General features: G+C 41.1%; 1 protein-coding gene across 1 annotated transcript in view; it reads right to left on the reverse strand.

The window, feature by feature from the left end:
- KAT2B (lysine acetyltransferase 2B) overlaps nt 1–25,942 on the reverse strand; it is a 62,263-nt gene that overhangs the window by 31,030 nt on the left and 5,291 nt on the right. The window contains exons 2-6 of the mRNA XM_074984481.1: nt 15,727–15,853; nt 10,360–10,505; nt 9,613–9,702; nt 6,218–6,399; nt 2,992–3,183 (exon numbers count right to left, since the gene is read on the reverse strand). Of these exons, the coding sequence (XP_074840582.1) occupies nt 2,992–3,183; nt 6,218–6,399; nt 9,613–9,702; nt 10,360–10,505; nt 15,727–15,853 (737 nt within the window). The remainder of the gene's footprint in view (nt 1–2,991; nt 3,184–6,217; nt 6,400–9,612; nt 9,703–10,359; nt 10,506–15,726; nt 15,854–25,942) is intronic.

A 25,942-nucleotide genomic window follows, 5' to 3' on the forward strand; every position in this document is an offset into this window, starting at 1 on the left:
TACTGACAGTGAGCATAACAATAAGTTATAGTCTATCTCAGGCTGTTTACGGGTATCAGAAATACTGCATGTACATGCCTGATACTCAGTGGTGCTTGTACTTCCCCCAGTGCCTAGATGTCCAGATATAACATGGGCATACTTACATCATGTCATTGTGTCAAAAGGGCTTTAAACTTGTACATACAAAAATATTTCTGAATTAACCTTGCTACATTTTAACTATTAAATATTATTTTGATTAAGAAAACAGAGACCTCTGGATACATCCACACTGCAATAAAAGTCTCCGAGCCCGAGTCGGCAGACTCTTGCTCTTTGGACTCAGGCTGTAGGGCTGAAAACAGCAGTAGTGTAGATGTTTGGGGTTGGGTTGGAGCTCACAGCTCTGCCATCCACCCTCTCACAGGATTTTAGAACTTGGACTTAAGCCCAGGCCTGGATGTTTACACTACAGTTTTACAGCCCACAACCCAAGCCCTGCAAGTCTGAGTCAACTGAGCCAGGCCAGCAGCAGATGCAGGGTAGATGTCCTTATAACACTGATTTTATTAATTATAACAGTCCCATCAAAGCTCTCGCAGGTCCTTTTTAAGGCATACCTGCTTACCCCCCACATGCGGAGATGCTGCTGAACAACCCACACCAGACCATACACGGGTTGACTGCTGAAAACTCCATTTTGAATATCAATTTGCTCAGAATTCTAAACTGTAGCGTGTAGAATGAACTAAATCTCAGTAGCAGAGGGAGATAGAGGGGAAAAATAATTCAGAGCAGGAATACAGTGTATAAGTTTTTCTTAGAAAAATCAAGAAATTGCTGGGACAAAAGTGCTTTTCAAATTAAAATTTCCACCCAGCCTAATACAGTTTGAGTTAGAACCAGAAGTATGTAAAAATGGCAGCTTCTTGATCCAGTGATCTTGCTGCCTGTTAGTATAATGCCATCTTACGTTAGGGGCCAGATTGTGACCCCTTTTCTCTTTCTGAGAAATATAACTCCACATGCAGTTCCACTGACTTCAATTTAATGAAAGATAATATTCAATGTGAGCAGGGGATGTCACAGTCAGGCCCCTACTAACCAAGAAGCATTTATATTTCTCTCTAGTCCTATTAGCATAATCCATTCTAGCATCTGACAACTCTTTGCTGAGAGATACAAGGCAGAGAAGGGAATCTATTTTACTGGACCAACTTCCGTCTGAGAGTGAAGTTTTCAAGCCACACAGGGTAATTCTACACTGCAATTATACACCAGTGGCTGGCCTTGCATCTAACTCAGGAGCTGCCAGTCTGTTTAATGGCAATTTTCTGCAGGGTCCCAGACCTCAGTAACCCACAGCCTGACTCAGGGGTGTCTCAATGCAGACATTTCCAGGTCTGAAAAAGAGTTCTGTGGGTAAGGTACTCCCAGCATCACAGATACATGCAAGATGGGACAGACCGATCAGTATAAATAGTTAACATGTGTTGCAAGGGACCACTCAAGGTAGTGTGGCACTTTAACACCTCAGCATTCATAGGATGAAAAGGGCTTAGTAAATAATAAATAGTTGTAATACCATCCAGTATCTCCGTTCAGTCCATGATTTTTAGTGTCTAGTAGAGCTATGAATTTAAGCTCCCAGGCTCATCTTTTGAAAGTGTTGTACAGGTTTTCTCAGAGGCTGAGGATTGATAAGTCAGATAAAAAGTAACAAGCAGTCCTGTGACACCTTAGAGACTACCAAATGTATTACATTGTAAGCTTTTGTGCACAAAACCCACTTCCTCAGATGAAAATGAAGAGGAAATATAGAATCGGGTTCATATAGCAGGAGAGAGTGAAGGGCAATTACTTGTCATCAATAGGACCAGTTAATGAAGCAAATCAAGTTTCACACTAACACAAAAGACATTTTAGCCTTCAGAATGATGCAAAGGCAAAATGACAACCCTGGACCTTTCTTATAAAGATTTTTTTGTAATAGCTGGTATTAATATGGAGACGGTAGTGCTAATAGCAGCAAGTTCTGTCTGTCTTTAAATAAATGATGGCTGTTGTACTTATTTGGGTCACTGGGTATGAGATACGGCAATATCTTCCACTGCCTCAACTTCCATTGGTGCAATTTTCACATTACTCAAATCAGATCTGATAATGAGATCCTTATTTAAAAGCTTATACTGTCCCCCCCAATTGATCCAATAAAAGATAACAACTTGCCTACCTTATCTGTTTTAATGAACAAATTCACCTAGGTCTATTTCAAACAATTAACTTCATGTCCTGTTTACTGTATTTCAAATACATTAATGGAACCCTAAGTAGGATTGGTGAATGACAGTGTACAGTACCCCAATTTTGCCATTGCTACACAGAAAAGGAGCACAGAAGGCTGCAAAGCCAAACAAACAACACAGAGCAAATATACTAAGGGACTTATGTGGTAGTATAAATCATCCGAGGTCAATGTAACTTTCATCACTCTGGGGTACAAACACAACACCACCCAGAGCAAGGCGAGTTACATCAACTTTAAGCATTGTCCATAGTCCGCTAAGTCAATGGAAGATGCTCTCCCACCAACATAGCTTCCGCCTCTCACAGAGGTGGAGTAATTTTGCCACAGTGTGTCTTCACCAAATATAGTGCAGCAGTGTAGACTTGTCCTTATGTGTACTAAAGAAAAAAAATTGAAAGAGTTCACTCATAAATTCCAATATTATGTGAGAACAAACCCGATAGCAACAAAAATAGCCCTCCTTAAGGAACAAAACTCCTTCTCAAAAAGGCACTGTAGATAAGAATGTTTCTCTCACACGCAATGCAAGTGACAGCAGAGGGCAGGTATCACATCTATTTCTCACTGAATATCGGAATAAGTAGGCTTTCTGTTGCAGCTGTAACCAGTTAGTTCCTCTAACAAGCATTTTTGCATCTCAAGACAAAAGTTGCATATTGCTCGTTAGTAATCTTAAAGGAAAATGAACAGTTTTTCCTTACTTTGGAAAATGGGTGAGGATTAGTGTTCGTTTCTCTTGAGGAAGCTTGTCCTTTTCCTGTCTAGCCTGCTCCAGCAGTTGCCGTCGCATAACAGTAAAGACAGAACGTAGTAGAGTTCTCCCAAAAACCTGTGTGGTTTCATACCGAGGTAGACTGTCACAGAACTGGGGAACATTGCAGTAACACAGCCACCTGCAGTAAAAAGGCCAGATAACTGCATCATTCTGTGAATACCCTGATGTGCCAAAATAACCAGCAACAAAGGAAGAAAAAAATGAATATACAAATCCATGTTCGGTTCCCTGCACATGTAGCAAAGGAGAACTTAGGTGGTCTGCCATTTCTCTGAAAACTGGGTAACTCCTTTCATGACCTTCCCAAGTTCTCTCTAACTTGATCCTGTAAAACACTCCTGCCACTGAAATAAGGAGCATATCACACATAACCTATGGGTAAGGGGAATATCATTTTTTTTATTAGGACTGACTAAATCTGACTTTTTTATCTCTCCCTTTCTTCAAGTCACTTACTCTCACTAAAGTTCATCCTAATGCCCCTTTTTCCCCCATTAACTTGAAACTGATTCATTCCATAAAGGGTTTTGTATACTCTATTAGCAGGCCAATATGAAAAGAAAAGAGCATTTTTTGTTCTCTCTCTCCATGGGCGTAAACAATAGTGTAGTTGAATATGCACTGAAGTATATGAGTTAATTTTATCATCAAGATTTAAGACCAGTGTCACGTCATATATCCCCTCAGTTATGCATTAATGTGTGTCATCACTGTCACAAACACATGAGGAAATAAGGACTACTGTAAGACTCTGTTATGGTATCAATGATGCTAATTTGCTTAGAGTATTATTTTTTTATCTGAAAACTTTTTGACTTTCCTCTTTTATACCACTGATGGAACTGAAGTTTTTTAAAGGTGATGAAATTAAGATTATCAATATAGGGATGCAGAGCTCTGATAATGCTAAACTAAGTCTTTTTAACACCTTTCTTGGAGCATTTGTTATTTCAAAAGACAAACTAGCAATTCTGCTGTTAATCCAAAAAGCAACCATTCTACATTTTCAGAAAATTAACAAAATTAAGTGGAAAAACTAACAGATAAAGTCATTCTTTGGCATTCCGACAGAAGTGGTAAAAATATACATATAAATATTCACTTTAAAGGCCTCTACTAATGCTGGATAGACAGTTGGCTTTCAAATCTTTAAAAATACATTTCTATACCTAATGATTGGAAGATAGCTAATGTGATGTCAATGTTTAAAAATGACTCTAGAGGTGATCATGGCAATTACAGACTGGTATGTCTAACGTCAGTACTGGACAAATCAGTTGAAACAATAGTAAAGAATAAAATTGTACGACACATAGAAGAACATGATTTGTTGGGCAGAAAAGTCAACATTGTTTCTGTAAAGGGAACTCATGACTGACTAGAGTTCTTTCAGGGGGTCAAAAAGCAGGTGGATAAAGGGGATCCTGTGGATATAGTGCATTTAGATTTCCAGAAAGTCTTTGACAAGATCCCTCACCAAAGACTCTTAAGTAACAGAGAAGTAGCCACATTAGCCTGTACTCCAACAAAACAAAGCAGCAGAAATGTAGCACTTTAAAGACTATCAAAATGATGCTATATTTCTGCTGCTTTGTTTTGTCAAAGGCTCTTAAGTAAACTAAGTTGTCATGGGATAAGAGGGAAGGTCCTCTTATAAACTGATAATTGGTTAAAAGATAGGAAATGAAGGGTAGGAATAAATGGTAAATTTTCAGAATGGAGAGTGGTAACTTGTGGTGTCCTCCAAGGACCTGTACTGAAACCAATCCTATTCAACCTATTTTTAATCACCTGGTGAAAGAGGTAAACAGTGCAGTGGCAAAATTTGCAGATGATACTGAACTGCCCAAGATAGTTAAGAACAAAGCAAACTGTGAAAAGCCTCAAAATGATCTCAGAAAACTAAGTGACTGGGCAACAAAATGGCAAATGAAATTTAATGTTGATATATGTAAGGTAATGAACATTGGAAAAAATAATTCCCACTGTATATACAAAATTATGGGGACTAATTAAGCTAAAATGACTCAAGCGAGATCTTGGTATCATTGTGGATAGTTCTCTGAAAACACCCAATCAATGTGCAGCAGCAGTTAAAAAGGAAATCAGAATGTTAGGAATCATTTAAAAAGTGATAGCAAATAAGAATATTTTATTGCCACTATATAAATCCATGGGACACCCATATCTTGAATTCTGCATACAGATGTTGTCACCTCATCTCAAAAAAAGAAATATTGGCACGGGAAAAAGTTAAGAAAAGAGCAACAAAAATTATTAGGCATTTGGAATGGATACTATATGAAGAGAGGTTTAAAAACCTGAAAACTTTTCAGCTTAAAAATGAGGAGACTAAGGGGGGATATAAGAGAGGTCTATGAAATCATGACTGGTGTGAAAAAAGTGAACAAGGAGAAGTTATTTATTTGTTCCCATAGCATAAGAACTAGGGGGTCACCAAATGAAATTAATGGGTAGCAAGTATAAAACTAACAAAAGGAAGTTTTTCTTCATATAGTACATGGTAGGCCTGTGGAACCATTTGCTAGAATATGTTTTGAAGATCAGGACTTTAATGGGGTTCAGAAAAGAACTAGGTAAATTCATGGAGGTTTGGACCATCAATAGCTATTAGCCACGATCAATAGGAATGGCGTTCCTTGCTTCTGTTTGTCAGAGGCTGGAAATGGATGACAGAAGAGACAGCACTTGATAATTACCTGTTCTGTTCACTTCTTCTGGGGCACCTGGCATTGGCCACTGTTGGAAGACAGGATACTGGGCTGGATGGACCTTTGATTTGACCCACTGTGGCTGTTACGATCTTATTTCTCATGCACTAGTTTGAAATCGAAGCTTTGAGATTTCTAATTTTTTTGAAAAATGTTTTTAAATAATAAACTTCCTAAATACATAGTGCATGAAATAAAGCCTGACATTCCACCAAGCATCCAATCACAGTAAGAGTAATTATTAAATACAGCTCTAATTCTGTAAATAGAACTTACAGTGTGGGCCTTTTGTGATATCATGGAAATTCATGGAGGTTAGCAGGTCAACAGATAAAGACAATGGTTGTAAGAATTTATTTATCTAGGTATAGAAGTAGTGACTATATATTGCAAGGGAAAACTGAAGCAAAGTATAGTTACCTTGTATAGTTCACTTTATAGCCAGCAATGTCATCATTAGGTGATCTCAATCTTCGCTGCAAAGGTGTCTCCAGATGCCAGTAGTTGATACGGTTTAGAAACATTTTAGCTAGTTCAACTATTGTTTGCCTTTCCTTTGATGGTAGGTGGCTAAATTTGTACTGTACAAAATTATTCACTCCCTGAAAATGAGGGTGAAAGTGATGTTTGTTTAACATGTTATTTATCATAACCTTTTTTCATATAACCACAACTAATGCTTATGTAATGGAACATGTGTTACTACACAGAGAAAAAAAAACATTGGGTGGTTTAAAATACTTGCTCCTGCCACATGTGCAACTGAAGTCTTGGTTCAGCTAAATGGAAAGTCAAGCCTGATCAAGTGCATTTGCCTCCCTACAGAGATTGGCCTATAATAAAGGGTATAAACCACTACATTCTTTTTCTTCACATGATGCAGAACTTTTACTTGCGAAAGGTCATGCACTTCTTCTTGGATACCTCACATGTGCAGTTTTGCTGGTGACCAGGCTATGATCTTTGCAAACTGACATTTACTTGTTAGAAATGAACTACTCTTGGGCATGGGACTGAGAAAAGCATGTAACATACTAGCTAGGTGTTGCAATCTGAGAAGGGCTAGGCAGATGACCAATTGTGATCACAGCTACTGAATAGCTAGAACTGCCTGCAAATTTAGCAGAATGTTTTGGCACAGTGCTACTGCTTGACCTTTAGATTGTAAATTCTCAAAGACAAAGGCTGTCATATGTTTGTAAAGCACCTCTAGGTGTTAGCAGCATGCATATGTAACACTGTTTTCTGCTGGAAGGAGTTCAAAGGTGATTAAGTATTTGTGGCATTAGCCTGCAAAGAGCATACATACCAACATGTTAGCTTATTTGGTGGAAGACAGCATTTCAGAAACAAAGTCTCTGCTTTGTATTCCCCCATACTATATGGGTGTGTCTACACTTGCATTCCTCCTTTGAAAGAGGCATGCAAATGAGGCAAATAAAATGCAAATGAGGTGTAAATTTGCGTATTCAGCACCTCATTTGCATATTATAATTTCAAAAGAGCGTCTTTCGAAAGAAGAAAGCCAGTGTAGACGCTGCTCTTTCGAAAGCAAACCCCATCTTCGAAAGAATCCTTCTTCCCATTAAATAAAGGGAACAAGGATTCTTTTGAAGATGGGGTTTACTTTCCAAAGAGCAGCGTCTACACTGGCTTTCTTCTTTCGAAAGAAGCTCTTTCGAAATTAGAATATGCAAATGAGGCGCTGAATACGCAAATTTATATCATTTGCATTTTCGATTTGCCTCATTTGCATGCCTCTTTCGAAAGAGGAATGCAAGTGTAGACACACCCTATATGTGTACCATGTAGTCGTGATTTCATTACACTCGTAGAATAGGACTGATCGGTGAGTCATATCAACAATTTTGTTTCTGTGAAATTCAAGATTTCACTCAAGAAAAACAAATTTTATGTCTTATGATTGAAACACCACCTTTCTGTCCATTTCAATTCTGCATTAGCGTGTCAACAAAGCGCCTAAAGAGATCACACTAGGGCCGTGTCTACACTAGCCAAAAACTTCAAAATGGCCATGCAAATGGCCATTTCAAAGTTTACTAATGAAGCACTGAAATACATATTCAGTGCCTCATTAGCATGCAGGCGGCCACGGCACTTCGAAATTGACGCGGCTCACCGCCGCGCGGCTCGTCCAGATGGGGCTCCTTTTCGAAAGGACCCCACCTACTTTGAAGTCCCCTTATTCCCATCTGCCCATAGGAATAAGGGGCTTCGAAGTAGCCAGGGTCCTTTCAAAAAGGAGCCCCGTCTGGAGGAGCCGCGCGGCAGTGAGCCACATCAATTTTGAAGTGCTGCGGCCACCCGCATGCTAATGAGGCACTGAATATGTATTTCAGTGCTTCATTAGTTAAACTTTGAAACGGCCATTTGCATGGCCATTTTGAAGTTTGGGGCTAGTGTAGACATAGCCTAGGAGAAGTATAAAGGTCCAGAATCATCTCCCCGAGAGAACAATGCCACAGTGGTTTCAGGTCACCAGAGGGCAAAAATAACTCATCTTTTCTCTTCCCTAGCTCTGCACAGAGAGCCAAACAAGGTGTCTCCCTTGATCCTAATTATTCCAACTGCAACAAAGGAGGGCGCCACTGACTGAAAATTCTATCTTTGCCCCACCCGAGCTCCAGGGGGAAGAAGGACACCAGTGGGAGCCTAAATGTTTTACTACTGAGCCTAAATGTTTTTCTATGAGCCTAAATGTTTTATTATTAAAATTAAAAATTTCCTTATTGAAATTAAAAAATGGAGTGCATAACATTATATATAGTTATTCCTAAAACACTAAGGAATTCTGCTATGTTATCATACTGATTAATGATTAGCTAAATTCAAAGAAATATTTTACAGTATGCAAGTTTAAAACAGGCTATTTAATAAACAAGCATACTTCCCATTAACAAACTACTTGAAAGATATTCAGGCCCTCATTCAGCACAGTGTCTAAGCACATGAGCAGTCTCACTCAAGTTAGCAGAACTTCTCATGTATTCAAAGATAAGCCCATGATTGTGTATCCTGCTGAATCAAAATCTCACTTACTGCATCTATCTAGGTATGCATTCACAGAGCTACCAACTACTGTGGTATATAGGAGTTTTCTTTCAGGTGATTCTACTATGCAGGCCTGAGGTGGAATCCTGGCTCCACTAAAGTCAACAGCAAAACTGCCACTGATCTCAACAGCATCAGGATTTCATCCTGGTGCTCGATTACTCAACTGTAAATGAGGTTTTGCCAGGCGCACCAAAATCATGAACAAAGATTGGACGTGTCATATACGAAAAAGATACTTCAGAAGAACCTACTACTTAAATCACAGGAGCCAAATGTAATTTTTCTGAACACTCCAACCTTTGACCCTGCTATCACTCTGCCCCTCCTCTTAAGACCCCACCCTCACTCTGCCTCTTCCCTCCTGCTCTTCTCCAACCCCCAAGTGCCTCTTGCCCATCACCAAACTGCTGAGAAGTGCATGCCCAGCGTGTTCTAAGCACCCTACCTTATTTCCCCAAGGGTGTTCCAACCTCACAATACCTTGAGTCTGCCCCTATGATTTAAACTGAGGAAAAACCATTCTACATTACATTAAATGTACGTTAAATTGTAAAAAAATAATCAGTAAGTGAACTACAATGTTCTTTTCAGGGACTAGGGAGGAAATCCTCCTTATATAAACCTCAGCACCACCTTTCTCCACGATGATATAAGGAATTAATATTCGCACATCGCCCAAATCCACATATGTGGACAGCAACAGGGTCATTGTTCACAGAAGTCATCATGTTCTGGTTTACCTGTTCAATACTGGGCTTCTCAAATGGGGGGCTTTCCAAAGTCCCTTCCACCACAGGTTTCCCCATTTGTAAGATGCATTTCCTCAAAAGCTGTCCAAAACAAATTTTATTTTTAAACGTTAACATCTGACAGTCAGTGAAATTTGTATTGTACAACATTTTATAATAAATAATAAATTATTAAATAAAAATATAACAATTTAACAACATAACAATACATTTTATATATAAATAATTATTGTTGTTGAAATTTCTGCTATTACATGTAATAAACTACGTTTGCAGCTACATTAACGTTAGAGTTAATTGCCTTGCCCTACGTAATGCACTAATAAGGCTGTTTTGAGCATGTGTATAAAGTGGAAGTAACTTTAGTATCAACTGGCTCATCTCCTGACTTGTAATTAAGGAGGGTGCCCCTGATGGTTGGAAAGAAAACACATCAGAAAATGAGTAACGACTTTGGACCAGATTCTGAAATGACTGGGAAAACTTCAGAAGTAAGGTACCTTGCAATGTAAGAGTAGCCAAATCTAGTCCAAAATTAACAGCCTTATTACCACCTTGGAGATAGGAGAACATATCCTACAAATTGTCCAAGTCAATATAAATATAATAGTTCATTGGGAAAATTAAATTATTGTAAGTACAAAAGAAAGAAAAAATATTACAAGAGGCTACATGTGTATCTACGGTTACAGAAACACAATTTTGTGATGTTATATTTTGAGAAAATCTTCATCTTACTTTAAATAGGGAGAAATAAACTTGTTTTGTATCTGCATCTTCTTCTTTGTGGACACAGGTGAAGAGATATTCCACATCCAGCACTATCCCCAACAGCCTATTCACTTCTTCTTCAGAAACATTCTCCAGGTGAGAGACATGAGAAGCTGAACAAAATAAAAATCCAAAAACCATTCGGAAAAAAGCCTAGCTGGTAGGGTAACATTCTACGGCCAAAAGGACATAATTTCAAAGACAACACGAAGGACAAATCCTGAAACCACCACCATCACTTAAACTGCACCTTTCACCAGAAGAACGTCAAAGCACAAGCTCTACATGGACAAATTATATCACAGTTTACAGATGATATACTTCAGCATAGAGGTAAGTGACTTGTACAAGCTCATGCAAGTCTGGCCATGGGAAGAACAGAATCCACAAAGCCCATCTACTCTACCTAGTGCCTTACTCTACCAACAAATTGTATTTTGGCTATTGACATAACCCACTCTAATCCAGGTTATTGTTCTTTCTCCCTTTAATGTCTGGGCTATGTACAGAGGTTATGAGTATGCTATTTCCTCTATTTTAACAGATCTGGTCCTACAGCCAAGTAGAACTGGCTCAAGATTTTTAACTGAGAGATCTCAGATTCAATCTCCACAAATGACCTACCAATGGCACTATTAACAGTAGCAATAATATGGTCTGAAGAAGTGGGTCTGTCCCACGAAAGCTCACCTAATAAATTATTTTGCTAGTCTTTAAAGTGCTACTTGACTGCTTTTTGTTTTGATAGTGTATAGACTAGCACGGCTTACTTTCTGGAACAATTTAACTAGCAATGAGAAAAAATTTCCTGCTCATGAATGAGAATTTCTTGCTTTAAACTAGGCACTGGTAGGTATGTTTCATGACTACTTATATGCTGTCAAGTTGTAAGGATGCACAGTGTGGGTCACACTTCTGTGCAGCAGGAGGAGCATTGTTCTACATGTCCTTTCAAGCAAAAGCTTTAGGGAAGCACTTTTCATACACACACGGCCAGATTTACAAAAGCCAGCCTTTCCCTTCAGTACCTGAAAAACGCAAGCATAACCTTGCACTTGCAATTTTTGATGTTTCAGTTCTATAGGTGCAAAGAAGGAAATCCACTCAAAGCTGGTAAAAACACTTGACCTCAAAAGAACATGCATGAATACACAGAAGTTAAACCTAAAGAGAAAAATATTTTTGGTTCACAAAAAATGATAAGTGGTCTCAACTGGCTCTCAGCTAAGACTCCCGTCTGAAGAGTCCCCACAACTAGTACAGGGTCTTCTACAGGTCTCTCCTAGCCTCTAGAAACTTGTTAGGGTCTTCAGGCTTACTATGTTATGTTCCCAGTTGAGGAGAGAATTCTGACCTGGAGCAGGGGTGTAAGAGGGGATCCTGAGGTCTGTGTTATGACCTGGGCCACTGGGGCTGGAAGGCAAGAAGAGGGTTGGGGAGAGCGATTGACTGGAGTGCTAGATGCAGGGTTTGCTGAGAAGGCACTTATCCTACACAGCTCCTGGCCCACAGCCCAGCAGGACCCTTGGTGTCACTCACTGCATGCTGCACCCCTTCCCTCCCACCACACTACTCAAAGTGGCCAGCTGCAGCAGCCATGTGTCTCGCTGCACTGTGTGCTCCTTGTGTGTGTGTGGTGAGGGGCGGGGTGACTTCACATGCTTCAAGTGCCCACAAGTATGGCCAAGGCAGCTCCCAATGGCTGGAAACCAGCCAATAGAGACTGTGAGGATTGTGCTGGGGACAGGGGCAGTAAGCAGAGCCTTTCGCAATGGGGTGCACAGCACAGAGACACAGCAGCTGGCAATTTTGACAGGTGTGCAGGGTGCGGCAGGCAGAGAAGTTGCACAAGGGTCCAGCTGGGCTGTAGGACATGGGCAGCCCAAAATATCATTGTGGCCTGCATCCCAAGGTTTGGCAGGCTGGATCTGGTTCATTGACCATATTTTGCTCACCCCATGTTATCTCCTTCCAGCATAACTGTGAACTGCTGCTAACCTCTCTCAGGGAACAGTTATCCAATCAGTTATGCACCTACCTCCATCTAGGTTGTATTTCCCCAGTTTGCTAATGAGAAGGTCTTGTGGGACTGATTCAAATGCCTTACTAAAGGCTAAATACACCACATTTACCACTTCCTCATTATCCACAAGGCTTGATAGGCTGTCAAAGAAAGCTGTCAGGTTGGTTTGACATGGTTTGTTTGTTCTTTACAAATCCATACTGACTGTTACTTAACACCTTATTATCTGCTATATGTTTGCAAATGGCTTCTTTAATTATTTACTCCATTATCTTTCCTGGCACAGAAGTTGAGTTGACTAATCTATAATTCCTGGGTTGTCCTTATTTCCCTTTTAATAGATGGGCACTATATTTGCCCTTTTCCAGTCTTTCGGACTCTCTCCCCTCTTCCATGACTTTTAACAGATAACAGCTAATGGCTCAGATATCTTCGCAATCAACCTCCTGACTATTCTAGAATGCATTTCATCAGGCCTTGGTGAACTGAAGACCTCTAACTTGTATAATAATTTTCAATTTGTTCTTTCCCTATCTTAGCTTCTGATACTACCCCTTTTTCACTGGTAGTCACAATATTAGGGCTACAGCTACATGCCAGGTATGATTTCAAGATACAGACACTCTTCACAATGCCTCAAATAGCAGCAGTATTTCAAGCATGCTATTCCAGTTCTGGTACTCCTTGTTGTACAAGGCGCAATGGAATGTTTAGAATAGCCACTAATTCTGAAATTTGATGCTGTTCGGATGGCACCAAGCTCAGAATAAGGTATTTTGAAATAATTTATGCAATTTGCATAGCGCAAATTGTGTAAATTATTTCAAAAACAACTCATTGAGTAGATGTAGCCTGGGAGTCAAATCACCACCAACCTTCCTGGTGAAAAACAAAACAAAGAAGTCATTATGCACGTTTTCTATTATTGTTTTCCCTCTTCACTGAGTAATGAGCCTAACGTGGCATTGGTCTTCCTCTTGTTTTTAAAGTATTTGTTATGTTAAGTCTGGAATTTTATTTTTACTGAAGGAGGGAATTATTAAGGCATGACAATGTGATAGGCACTGTACTCGTCAATGGGGGCCACATGCTGATCTGGTGTGAATAACAGAAAAATTATTTGAGAAATATTTCTGAACAACATTCACTTTTCCACATTAGGCACAATTGAGTAGTAGGTAGCACTTATTATTCCTCTTATTCCAAACAAAGAAACATCCACATTACTTACAGTTGGCTTCACCTTTCTTCACTGTAGCAGCAACAAAATAGAAACCCTGAACCAGAGCTGGTCTGTAATGTTTATTCAAAGAAACACTGTACTGCTTCTCCTGACTCCCAAACTAATGAGTGACCAAAGGTTTACACCAGAAGTCAGATACTGAGAAGTGCTAAGCTCTTCAGAAGCGACTATCTTCAAATACTACAAAAGATATGCCATTAAGGGCTCGGCACCTAACAGGATTAGGCAGCAGTGAAGAAATGCCTTCAGTATCCAAGGGCATGGTGTGAAACAGTTTCATAGCTTCATTTGTGCTAACTACAGATCCCAGAGGCAACAGAAGTACACATGTTGAGAAGTTAAATGAACTGCTTTGCTAAACCTGCTGAGCTCTGGTGCTGCCATACACTTGTTATTGCTCTCTTGCATGAAAGAAGAGGTTTTCTACACCAGTGAAAACAATGAATAAAAAAAAGCCCAGAACTAGGTTACACTACAAGAGAACACACAAAAGGAGAGCAGGGAGTAAATAAATCCTCTACAAAGAGGCTGCAACCAATAATGACCTCAAAAAGGTTCACTGTTTACATTTAAAAAAAAAACTTCACCTATTGTGATGATTTTACATAATTGAACAAAATTACTAATTTTACTGATTTGTAATTTAAGGCCAAAACAATAGTTCCATTTTAAACAGTTCTGACATATATTGTGGCCCAACTGTTATTAGCACACTTTCTTCTTGAACATAAAAACATTGCTGTAACCTGTTACGTAATAATGTTTTATCTTGGGAAGCCACAAAGTTTAAAACTGTCCCTGATGCACATTCTGTTTCTGGCCACATTGCTAAGGAATCATTATGTTGTAACCTGGCTGGGGAACAACCATGTTTCACAATGGACTTTAAACAGTCAATTCTGTAGCACAGAGGTTGTTTATATGATAACTATAGCCATACAGGGTGACAACATGCTAAAAAGCAGACTTCCATATTAGGGATGTTAATGGTAAACCAGTAAGCCTCATCCATTTAGGGTGAACCTTACAGGTTCTGGATAACCAGTATGTGCTGGAGCAGCCAGGTTACTTAAGCCTTGCAGGGCTGCCACAGGTGGTGGTGGGGGTGCTCCAGTGCAGCCAGAGCAGCCCCCATCTGCTGCGGCCCCAGGGACACTGGGGAGGCTGCTCCCTCGCCGATTAGAGCAACCCTCCTGCCATGGACTGGGGCTACACAGGCCCAGCTGGAGCACTTCTATATCTCTGCCCGTGACACACCAGAGATCAGGGCTGCTCCAGCCACACTGGAGTGCCCACCAACCATGTCAGTGCTGTGAGCAGGGAAGCTCCAGCTGGGCCAGAGTAGCTCAGGTCCCTAGCACACTGCAGGTGGGAAGGGGGGCGGTTAGTGAAGCTGTTCCTCCCCAGACACCCCCTCCTTTAATTGGTTAACCATTTAAATGATAGTTTACTGACAATTCAATTGGTTAACTAATCAATTGGGATGTTACATCCCTCATCAATATTGTAATATACATAGACTCAGTTTTGCACTCTCCAGGGAGAGTTAAGATCTCACGTGTACAAAAAAACAACCACGTCTGAGATATCCATGCTGTAGCTAGGTCACCTGGCTGCTGAATTTATGGCTCATACTGACCCTAATGAGGCTGTAGTTTCAGAAGACCCACCTCACAGAGAATAGCCACAATACCAACAACAAGGGATGGAGCTGATCCTTAAAATCAGTTTAATATAATTTAGCACTACATATACTAAAATGCCTGAAAGCAAGTAATATGATTATTGCATAGCAGGACTACAGCACAGAGTTCAGTTTCTTTGGTGCACTCATTGTGTATTTCCACAAGTTAAAATTAAGTTTAACCTTAATTCTGGATTTCCAAGTTTGCAGCACTTGCTGATAAAGTTACTTCACTATCTCTGCCATATTATATTCTAAATTCCTGCTGTATACACCCAACCATAATTCCATCTTAACACAGTTTATGTCTGGGAGGGTCATGTCATATAGTAAACTAGGGTCTAACACTAAGGAGTGCAAATCCAGGAGAAGCTAAATGCTTACCTAGTGCATGACTACAGCTGCGACATGGCTCAGTAAGACTGACAATTGCTTGCTGCAGATCTGCCCTGGGAGGAGTAGGAGGTGGATTAGGGTTTTTCCAGCCATTACATTTACAAGACTCCTCAGCCTGAAATAAAAAGACAGTAAATTTATCTACCAGTCAACTAATGTATTTCATGTTTTTTAGAAATGCCCAGAAATAAAGTAGGACTGGTTAGTTAAAAGCACAGGGTTTCACAACAATCTGTGGCAGTCCACCATCACTGCATCTGACTGGTCAGAAGACACCAGCTGAGAAAATAGACAAGCACCCCAAACCACAGACTAGCTCTTCTATAGCAGTTTCTCTGTCTGACATTTATGAAAAAGCAGCATTCATCTGTTCGTTATGTTAACTCCTACTATTATATCATCCAGACGCTTTTACAATTAAAACAAATATGTCACCTATCAAGTAACATCCACACCACTGCCCCATCTTCTACACATAGGAACCAGGACTAGGAGCCATACAACACACTGAACAATAGACACCTGAAGATCAAAGCAAAATTAAACAAACAATACATGGTACAATAAAAGCATCAAAACCACAGCTTTGGGAAAACCACCAAACCAAGGGAATTCCAGAAACAACGGACTTTACTAAGGAAATGCTGCTTAGTCCAGAAGATGTAGCCGAAAATATTAACAGCAAAAGTTAACTACAGGTTGAACGTCTCTCATCCAGCACCCTGGGGACCCTACCAGTGCCGGATGAGAGCATTTTTTGGAGGATAGGAGGTCAATATTTGCTAGCACATTATCAACACTTCCACTGCTTATTGGGCTCTTAGAAGACATTTAGGGGTAAATTACAGCTAAATAACAAGCACAAAATACTGAGAGCCAGCACTCGTGGCTGTAAACCAACTTTACGGGACCACGGGAAACATGGCCACACTCATAATAAATGGTCGTCCAGCTAATTAAAATCATGCCAGACTGTGGAGTTTGCTGGACAAGAGAGTTTTAGATTAGAGAGGTTCAATCAGTAATATGACTGATTTAAAGTGGGTGGGGGGAAGTTGATAGCCAGATTCCAGACATTCAGAGGTTGAAGCGGCAATGTTCCACTGGAATGCTAGCACTTCTGAAGTGAGATACATTGTACAAGGGCAGCACTTTCCTTCCAAGTATCAGCCACAGAGCAATTAAAGACCTTCTGGATTTTCCCAACAGAACTCATATTCCAACCTGAAGACCTACCCACAGTTAAAGCATCTATCTCACCTATTATTTAGAAAATTTATGTACTGCACTGCACACAGTAATTTGCTGTTCCATGTTCTCAATAATGACTGAAAAACACTGCATAATTAAAAATTAGTGTAGTACCACAATTTGTGGTGGTAATGTCTATCTTGTGTGTGTCATTATATGCAGAAAAGTTTTGAAAAATAAATAATGCAGCCTATTCCAGCAAAACTTCACTGTCTTTGGTTTGAACTGCCTTACCACTTAATACACGAATGCCCAAAACAAGCAACAGAGACTGCAGCTTTTCACATACCACAACTGAAATATTAGTCAATTTTGTTGAAGTAGTTCTTCAATTCCATCTTTTCAAGTCCTATGATCTGTGCGCTAAGCATTATAATGCCAGATGCTGCCTCTTTGCCGGACACCACATGACTTGTTTACTCTCCATAACATTTGAGCAATTACCGTTCACTGGATATATTTGGAAGGGCTCACAACACCACCCAATTATATTTGTGTTATTGCCTGCGTGCCAAATGGCAGTCTGACTGCACCCTATGCAGCCAGGCACATTAGAAGGGATGCAGAAGGCCTATGCATGAGCTGAAGTCAACAGGCTGATTTAGAAAGCTTTGTCCCTAGAGGTTCCCATCAAGCACATGCCAGCTCACCACCCTTGGGAAGAGGAAGTGTGCTTTCTCCTCCCCTTCCATACACATGTGCTGTCTGGGCATGAAATGGTGGGCAGAAATGTGAGCAGCTATCTGAAGCTGAGAAGTTTATCCAGGTGAGGGAGGGAGCCAACAATCCTCCAGGTTCATTTGCCAGATAGTCTGGCAGAAAAGGGTACCTGGCAGGGGCACTTGCAACAGAGCGTGAGAAAGGGACACTGGCATTCACTTAAAAGTGGGAGGGGTACGTCCTTCCACTGTTTATCCTCCATCAGAGTGAGGGAAAGGATGGAGAAGAGGGAGCAGGACCTCAGGGAAGAAGTGGCATGGGGGTGCAGCTGCAGGGGAAGGGACATGACAGCAGAGGGACCATAATTTGAGTACTGGTGCCCCCTTCCCTCACCCACAGATATATGCTTACAGGGAGTTTCCGAAGCTCCTAAATCCTGGCAGTGTTTGGTCAGTACCACTGTCCAGTCACCAAACACCAGTTACTGAAGTACCTCCAATCAGCCTCCATGGCAGGAAGAGCAACAGCTGCTGCTGGAGAGACCTGGCTCCCAGACCCAACATGTCCAACCTTTGGTGGAAAGGTACCTACAAGCACCACTGCCCGGGGTGATCCTATCAATGCACACACACCCCGCCCCCAGGCTGTCACCTATTTGACCACTGTGCCCTGATTGGGCAGGCAGATAGGCTTCAATTCCGCTCCCGCCAGGCTGGCTGTGGAGGTGACAGTTGAGACGTGGGGGAGAGAGAAGCGAGCGACAGAGGGAGAGTGGAAGAGAAGGGCTGGAGTTGGATCTCAGAGGAAGAGGACAGGTCGGGGTGGGATCTTGGGTGGAAGAGGCAGAGCAGGGGCTGTGGCAGGAGTATCTTGTTTTCAGCAATTAGAAAGTACTTTCCGGAGATGAGTCTATGTGGCAAAAGAAAGAGACGGTTTTGGAGGTGGAGATCTTTGGAAGAAATTATAGGAACAATTTTTTCCAGGTTTTTTTTTTTTTTTCAAATCAGTAGAGGCCTGGAGGAATTTATGAACATTCTAGTGAATTTCAGGCTACTAGTCTGTGCTGCTGCCTCTAGCATTCTCAGAAAAATACCTGAATAAACAAGTATCTGGAAGACCACAGATATCCAGCTTATATAGAATCACAGGGCTGGAAGGGACATCAGTAGGTCATTGAGTCCAGTCCCCTGCTTCCAGCAGGATTAACCTCAACTAAGTCACCCCAGCCAGGACTTTATCAAGTTGGGACTTAAAAACCTCCTGGGATGGAGATTCCATCACCTTCCTAGAAAATGCATTCCAGTGCAGCACCACCCTCCTGGTGAAGTAGTTTTTCCTAATATCCAATCTACTTCTCTTCTTTAGTAACCTCAGACAACTACTCCTTGTTCTGCCATCCGTCACGACTGAGATCAGTTTCTCTCCATCCTCTTTAGAGCTCCCCTTCAGGAAGCTGAAGGCTGCTATTAAATCACCCCTCAGTCTTCTCTTTTGTAGGTTAAACAAGCCAAAATCCTTCAGCCTCTCATCATATGTCATGAGCTCCAGCCCCTTAATCATTTTCGTTGCCCTCCAGAAAACCTGCTCCAGAATATCCACATATTTTCTATACTGGAGGGCCCAAAACTGGGCGCAATACTCCAGATACTCCAGTGCCAAATACAGGAGAACAACATCTTCTCTAGATCTGCTCAAAATGCTCCTCCTAATGCACCCTAATATACTATGAGTCTTCTTAGCTACAAGGGCACACTGTTTACTCATATCCAGCCTTTCATCTGCCATAATCCCTAGGTCCCTTTCCACTGTATGCCTGCTTAGCCAGTCAGTCCCCAGCCTATAACAATGCTTGGGATTCTTCTGTCCCAAGTGCACGACTCTACACTTCTTTTTGAACCATATCAGATTTCTTTTGGCCCAATCCTCCAATTTATGCAGGTCACTCTGGATCCTATCTACCTCTCCCCCCAGCTTAGTTTCATCCGCAAACTTGCTGAGGGTGCAATCCAGTCCCTCATCCAGGTCATTAATAAAGATGTTGAAGAAAACCGGCCCCAGAACTGAGTGTTGGGGCACTCCACTTGAAACCGACTGCCATCCAGATATTGAGCCATTAACCACTACCCATTGGGCCCAACCATCAAGCCAGGTTTCTATCCATCTTACAGTCCATGTATCCAATCCAGACTTCCTTAACTTATGGGCAAGAATGTTGTGGGAGACTTTATTAAAAGTGTTGCTGAAGTCAAGGTATATCACATCCACTGACTTCTCCAGGTCCGCCGAGTCTCTTACCTTATCATAGAAGCTAATCGGATTGGTCAGGCATGACTTGCCCCGGTGAATCCACCTTGACTACTTTTTCTTACTTTCCCCTCTTCCAAGTGCTCCAAAAGGGTTCCTTGAGGATTCCCTCCATTATTTTCCCGGGTACTGTGGTAAGGCTAACTGGTCTATAGTTCCCTTCTTTCCTTTTTTAAAGATGGGCACTACACTTGCCTTTTTCCAATCATCTGGGATCTCTCCCAATCTCCAAGAGTCTTTAAAGATAATGGCCAAAGACTCGGCAATGTCATCTGCCAATTCCCTCAGTATTCTTGGGTTCATTAAATCCAGACCCATAGATTTGTGTACATCTAGTTTTTCTAAACAGATCTTACCTTGCTCCTTCCCCACGGAGGGCTGCCCTCCACATTCCCATACTGAGCTGTCTAGCACCATAGTGTAGGAGCTGTCCTTGTCCATGAAGACTGAGGCAAAAAAAGCATTGAGTACTTCAGCTTTTCTTACATCATCCACCACTAGGTTACCCCTCTCAGCCAATAATGGCCCCACACCTTCCCTGATAACCCTCTTATTGTTAATATGCCTGTTACCCTTCATATCCCTTACCAGCTGCAGTTCCTTTTGTGCTTTTGCTGTCCTGATTACTGCCCGGCATTCTCCACCCATATATTTATACTCCTTCTTACTCAACTGTTTATGTTTCCACTTCTTATATGCATTCTTTTTGACTTTAAGCTGACCAAGAATTTCCCTGTTAAGCGAAGCTGGTTGCCTACCGTATTTGTATTTCTTACTATGCAGCGGGATGGTTTCTTTCTGTGCCTTCAGTAAGACTTCTTTAAAATACTGCCAGTTCTTATAAACTCTTTTTCCCTTCATGTTAATTTCCCAAGAAATCCTGCCCATCAGTTCTCTCAGGGAATCAAAGTCTGGTCTTTTGAAATTAAGGGTCTGTATTTTACTGCTCACCTTTCTTCCTTTTGTCAGGATCCTGAAATCTATCATCAGTAGCTCAATATCTGCATGATGGCTGGTTTCAAGTGGAGCACCTCCAGGCTCAATTCTCAGGCCGCTGTTGTTCAACATCTTTATTAATGACCTGGATGAGGGACTGGACTGCACCCTCAGCAAGTTTGTGGATGACACTAAGCTAGTGGGAGAGGGAGATATGTTAGAGATACGATCCAGAGTGACCTGGATAAATCAGAGGACTGGGCCAAAACAAATCTGATGCAGTTCAACAAGGAGAAGTGTAGAGTCCTGCACTTGGGATGGAAGAATCCCAAGTGTTGTTACAGGCTGGGGACTGACTGACATACCATATGGAGAACCACTCATGTTTTCCACACTAACAAGCATGGGTCCTACTTTTATTTTAGTCACTCAAAGGCTGTGGAACCTATTCATGCTTAGTTACTAGGGAGAAAAGGCTCAGGTTCCAGTGATGCCTGTGAAGCAAAAGGACTCTGCTATACACTTTCCCAGCCAGGCTGCACATCTTTTTAAGTATGGCTACATTGTAGCAGCAAGTCTTAGAGCCAAGATCGGGTGAGTTGGGCTCTCTGGGCTTGGGCTGTGGGGCTATAAAACTGCACTGTAAACATTCAGGTTCTGGCTGGGTCTTGGATTCAAGAGATCCCCCACCCCAGAATCTTAAGAGGCTGAGCCCAAGACTGAGCCCAAAAGGTTACACTGCAGTTCTATAGCGCTCTGCAGCCCAAGTCAGTTTACCTGGACCAGCCACAGACGCTGGGCTACGGATCCTCTATTGCACTGTAGACATATCCTTTAAGACTGTTTGATTCTGTATTTCTCTTAGGCTGCAGAAAAAGATAAAACCTGACAGCACTGAAATTGCTTTATCTCTGCTTTATGGGGACGTCAGCACTGTCATGAAATTGTTAATTTTTTCAATTCCTAATTTATAACTGTAAACTTAGACCCTTAGTATGGTACTTATAAAAGTTATTTGTGAGGAGAAGAAAAAACAGCCAGGAAAGAAATGAAGATTTATCAAGGAAAAGTCAAAAGATAGTAGTAAATAAACTCTCAAAAACAGAAGCCAGAATATTTTTAAAATGGCCTTGGATTTGATCCATCCATTTTCTCCCTGTGTGTCTGACAGAACTCTTTTCTTTTTTCTACTCAGACCCAAGAATGTCTCTAAAAAGAGGCAATGTTTAATGCTATAAACAATCCAAATATTAAACTTACAGCCACATCAATTGTATCTAACAAAACAGTAAGAAGAACTGGGCAAAAGAATTCTAAGACAATTTCCTATGAGCGTCAGTGAACATTTCACACAGGCACACAACACAATATTTACTTCAAATCCTTAAATCAGTAAACAGCAAGTAACTCCACAAACCTTAGCATCACACAATAATTAACACCAAAATGCAAACAAACAGATGTATGAATAGTGATAACAGCTCAGTTAAACTGCCAGAAATAAATATCAACCCTCCCACAGAACACGAAATGTGTTGTGGCAGATTTTTTTCTGCTCTCAGTTGTACTTCCTAACCTAGCCAGATCTTTTGTAGCAGATGTTCAATTCTTTTGTTCCAACATTCCACAGATCTCTCTCAAACAAACATTAACATTTAAAAACTCAGCATAAAGCACAAGATAGAGCACAAAAACTGTCAGCAACAGCAGCACAATCTGAACAAGGTCCTCTTGATAACTAAGGCCTCATTATGGACCCTGACAGCAGTGTGCATTCCTTAGTGGCTTAAATTACATCCCGTTGAGGTGTTTTGAGTTTTCTGCTGTGTTTTGTTCACTCATTTCTTTCTCTGATCCTCTCATGCCGGTTTTTCTTTTCACATGTCACTCATCTGCTTTTGGTCAGAAAGCAAAGTATAAAATTACCTCCTCAAAAAAATTAATTTAACTTTAAAAGCAGTCACCCAGAATGGGGATGTCTGGGGAGAATATCTGACCTAGTACATCCAGTCCTTGTATTGATTTTTGTAGGCCATCTGCGGGGCTTTAACAGATACTTTCATTTTCCCCTGCTTTACCACAGCTTCCAGGAACTTTGGTTGTGACCCTCATCCTCCCAATCCAGGGCACATTAACATGGTTCCTTAGGGCACACAGTCACCTATTGTGGCCATATTTCTCCGTAGCCCCAACTCATGCTGGTCTGGAAAGATCTGTATTAGTCAAAATGGCAATTACAATGCATTCCACTTGTTTAATGCAATGTGAAAAACATGAGCATGTGAATCCTCATGATGCTGCATTATACACAATGTAGAGGTATTAAGACTAGAGAAGTTTGTGGTCCAAGAATAACCAAAACCCAACTTGAAATATTTAATATTATTTGCTATCCAATAGACAAATGGCTGACCTGCACATTGGAACCTTGTAAACTGAAACTCTGTTCAAAATGAGACTGAAAATAGCATGCTTCAGGCTTTACATAAATAATTCCATGTTTCTTTTGATTATGGAATGACAATGTTAAGATTACTAAAGGAAGCATTCAAAAGTCAGGAAATGACAAAAGTAAGGTTACACATGCAACCCCTTATCTAGAAATCTAAAAATGTTTAAAGAAGATTAATGAGTGGTGCTTCACAATACCTCACTTATTAAGAAATAGCATCCCCATTATACAGATGGTGAAGTGAGCAGAGAAAGGTAAAAATTCTGAGCTAGATTAATTGTAAAGTAAAAGGCCCTAGGACTTTGAGCTAGGCAGTTTATTTGGCTCTTTGATGTCCAGAGGACTGACCTGTTTAGTAGTTAAAAGGGGACCGGGATGTAATAAATTAGCTGCTAAATTCCGGGGGGGAGGGGGGGGGACAAAAATATTACACACCACTGTATTTCCTTCAGCTTCAGAAGGAAAATTTAAATATTTCCTCTCATACAAGTCTGTTTAGAGGGTCCAAATTTAACAAAGCAAGCAGTAACCTCAAATCAATGACAAACTTACAAAAGAAACTTCATGCACATGAAAACAGAAAAGCTCATAACTTTGCAAAAGTTATTCCTAATTGCTTCAACTCAAATTTAGAGCATCCTCCATGAACATACATTACATTAAAACAACACACACAGATACCAAGAGGGAAATAGATCCATTTGACCAAAGCATTCTAACAAGTCCTTAGATTGAGGAAAAATTGTAAACCTGATTTATTCCACTTCTGCTGTTACCTACAAAGTAGTTGTAGGCTACAAGAGGAGTCTATTTAATAGTAACAGGTAGAATAGAGACCTGCCCCTCCCCAATGCACATTTGTGTCAGTGGCTAATTTTTATTTACTTTAATGGAAGTTAGGTTGGGCCCAAAAACATTGCTAGATGGCTTTGCCCCAGCTTTCAAACTCATATTGAGAAACATTAAACTCTTGACCCCATGGGACTACACACATCCCAAGCAACAATTCTAACCCTTTTTCACCTACTAATTTATCATTCAGATAAGCTTCCAAGAGTGAGGCCAGGTTTACGCTATTGGGAAAAAAAACAATTTAAGATACACAACTCCAGCTATGTGTATTGCATAGCTCGAGTCAACATATCCTAAACTGATTTTTTCTGCCATCCTCATAGCTCTTATAGAAACTCTCCCACTGACCTTCCCTCATTTCTTGTGGCTACCAGGAGAACCGGGATAGATGGCAGAGCCCAGATCCTTTAATTTAGCACAGCTCCATTAGGCACGCTAAATCAAACCCCAGAAGATCACGTGCCAGAATGATGATTTTCTGGTAAGTGTAGATGCACCCTTCAACTTCCAGAGTACAAAGCTAATCAAAAGGCAGAGCACTCAAGGGTCATCTCACTCAGTCCTATAAAACTGGTAACATTTATCAAGATGGAAATAAATGGATGATATACTGTCATCAGCTCCTATCTTCACATGAAATGGGACTGCAACTGAACACAGAGTCCACCCTCACAGAGCACACCACAGAATCTGACCATTGCAGAAGTAGTACACGACTAGAGCCTGATGGGAAGCAATGCCATCCAGTAGAAAAAGCACTGAATGGAAGCTCTGGGGAGCCAGGTGCTACTCCTGGCTCTAATTTGCTGTGTGACACACTTTCTTTCTTTATTACCCCTCCCTTTTGTCTGCCTCATTTACTGAGGCTAAGCTCTTCAAGCCAGGGTCTTTTTCTATGATGGCCTGGTCTATGTTTAAAAGTCACGCTGGCACACCTCTGACACTCTTAGATGTCAGAAATCACACCCCTGAGCCTCACAGCTAAGGCAAGCCAATCCCTGGTGGAGACATGGCCCGGAAAAATGTTTCTCTTGATTTGGCTACTCTCACTTTGGAAGGGGGTGTTCTTCCATAGCTGGAAAACCCCTTTCAGTTGCTACAGGCTGTATTTGCACCAGTGGAACCAACCAGTAGACTGAGATCCTGGGAGCCTCCGATAGGTGACACTGACTGGTTTGGCAGGGAGCATATGGTGTGTTGGCCATTCAGCTGCCCCTCCCCCACACCACTGCCATGCTTCTCCTGCCCTCTGCCTTGGAGCTATCCCCCAATCCTCCAAAGCCTCCCACTTGCTGTGCAAGGGGGGGTAAGCAGAAGATTGGGGTGCTAATGTCAGGGTGCCCTCCTATTCCCCCCCCATTGTAACCCAACTCCAAGGGGCTGAGAACACAACAGGGCTCAGGATGGAGGGACCTTGCTGGCGGTTGCTTTTGTCTGACCAAGCTCAGCACACTTAAAAGGGCAATTTAAATCTCTGTCATTCTCACACAACGTGTGTTTGTCAGTCATACAAACACACTGTCATACACACACACCTCCTGACCCACAAATACTTAGTTGATGTTGTTACTTCCTTTACTTACACACTTGTAAGTGTGTTATTTCAGGATTTTGAAGGTCTGCTCATTTCATGTTTATTTCTCCCTTATGCTTAAATTGAAATTCTTTGGGAAGTGAGCTCTAAAGTACCTAACCTGCCGTGGCTTGACTAATTATGCTTATGGTAAGTTTTGACAAATGATTTGACAA

Source organism: Carettochelys insculpta, chromosome 2, assembly GCF_033958435.1.
Source record: "Carettochelys insculpta isolate YL-2023 chromosome 2, ASM3395843v1, whole genome shotgun sequence".
Classification (NCBI taxonomy): Eukaryota; Metazoa; Chordata; order Testudines; family Carettochelyidae; genus Carettochelys; species Carettochelys insculpta.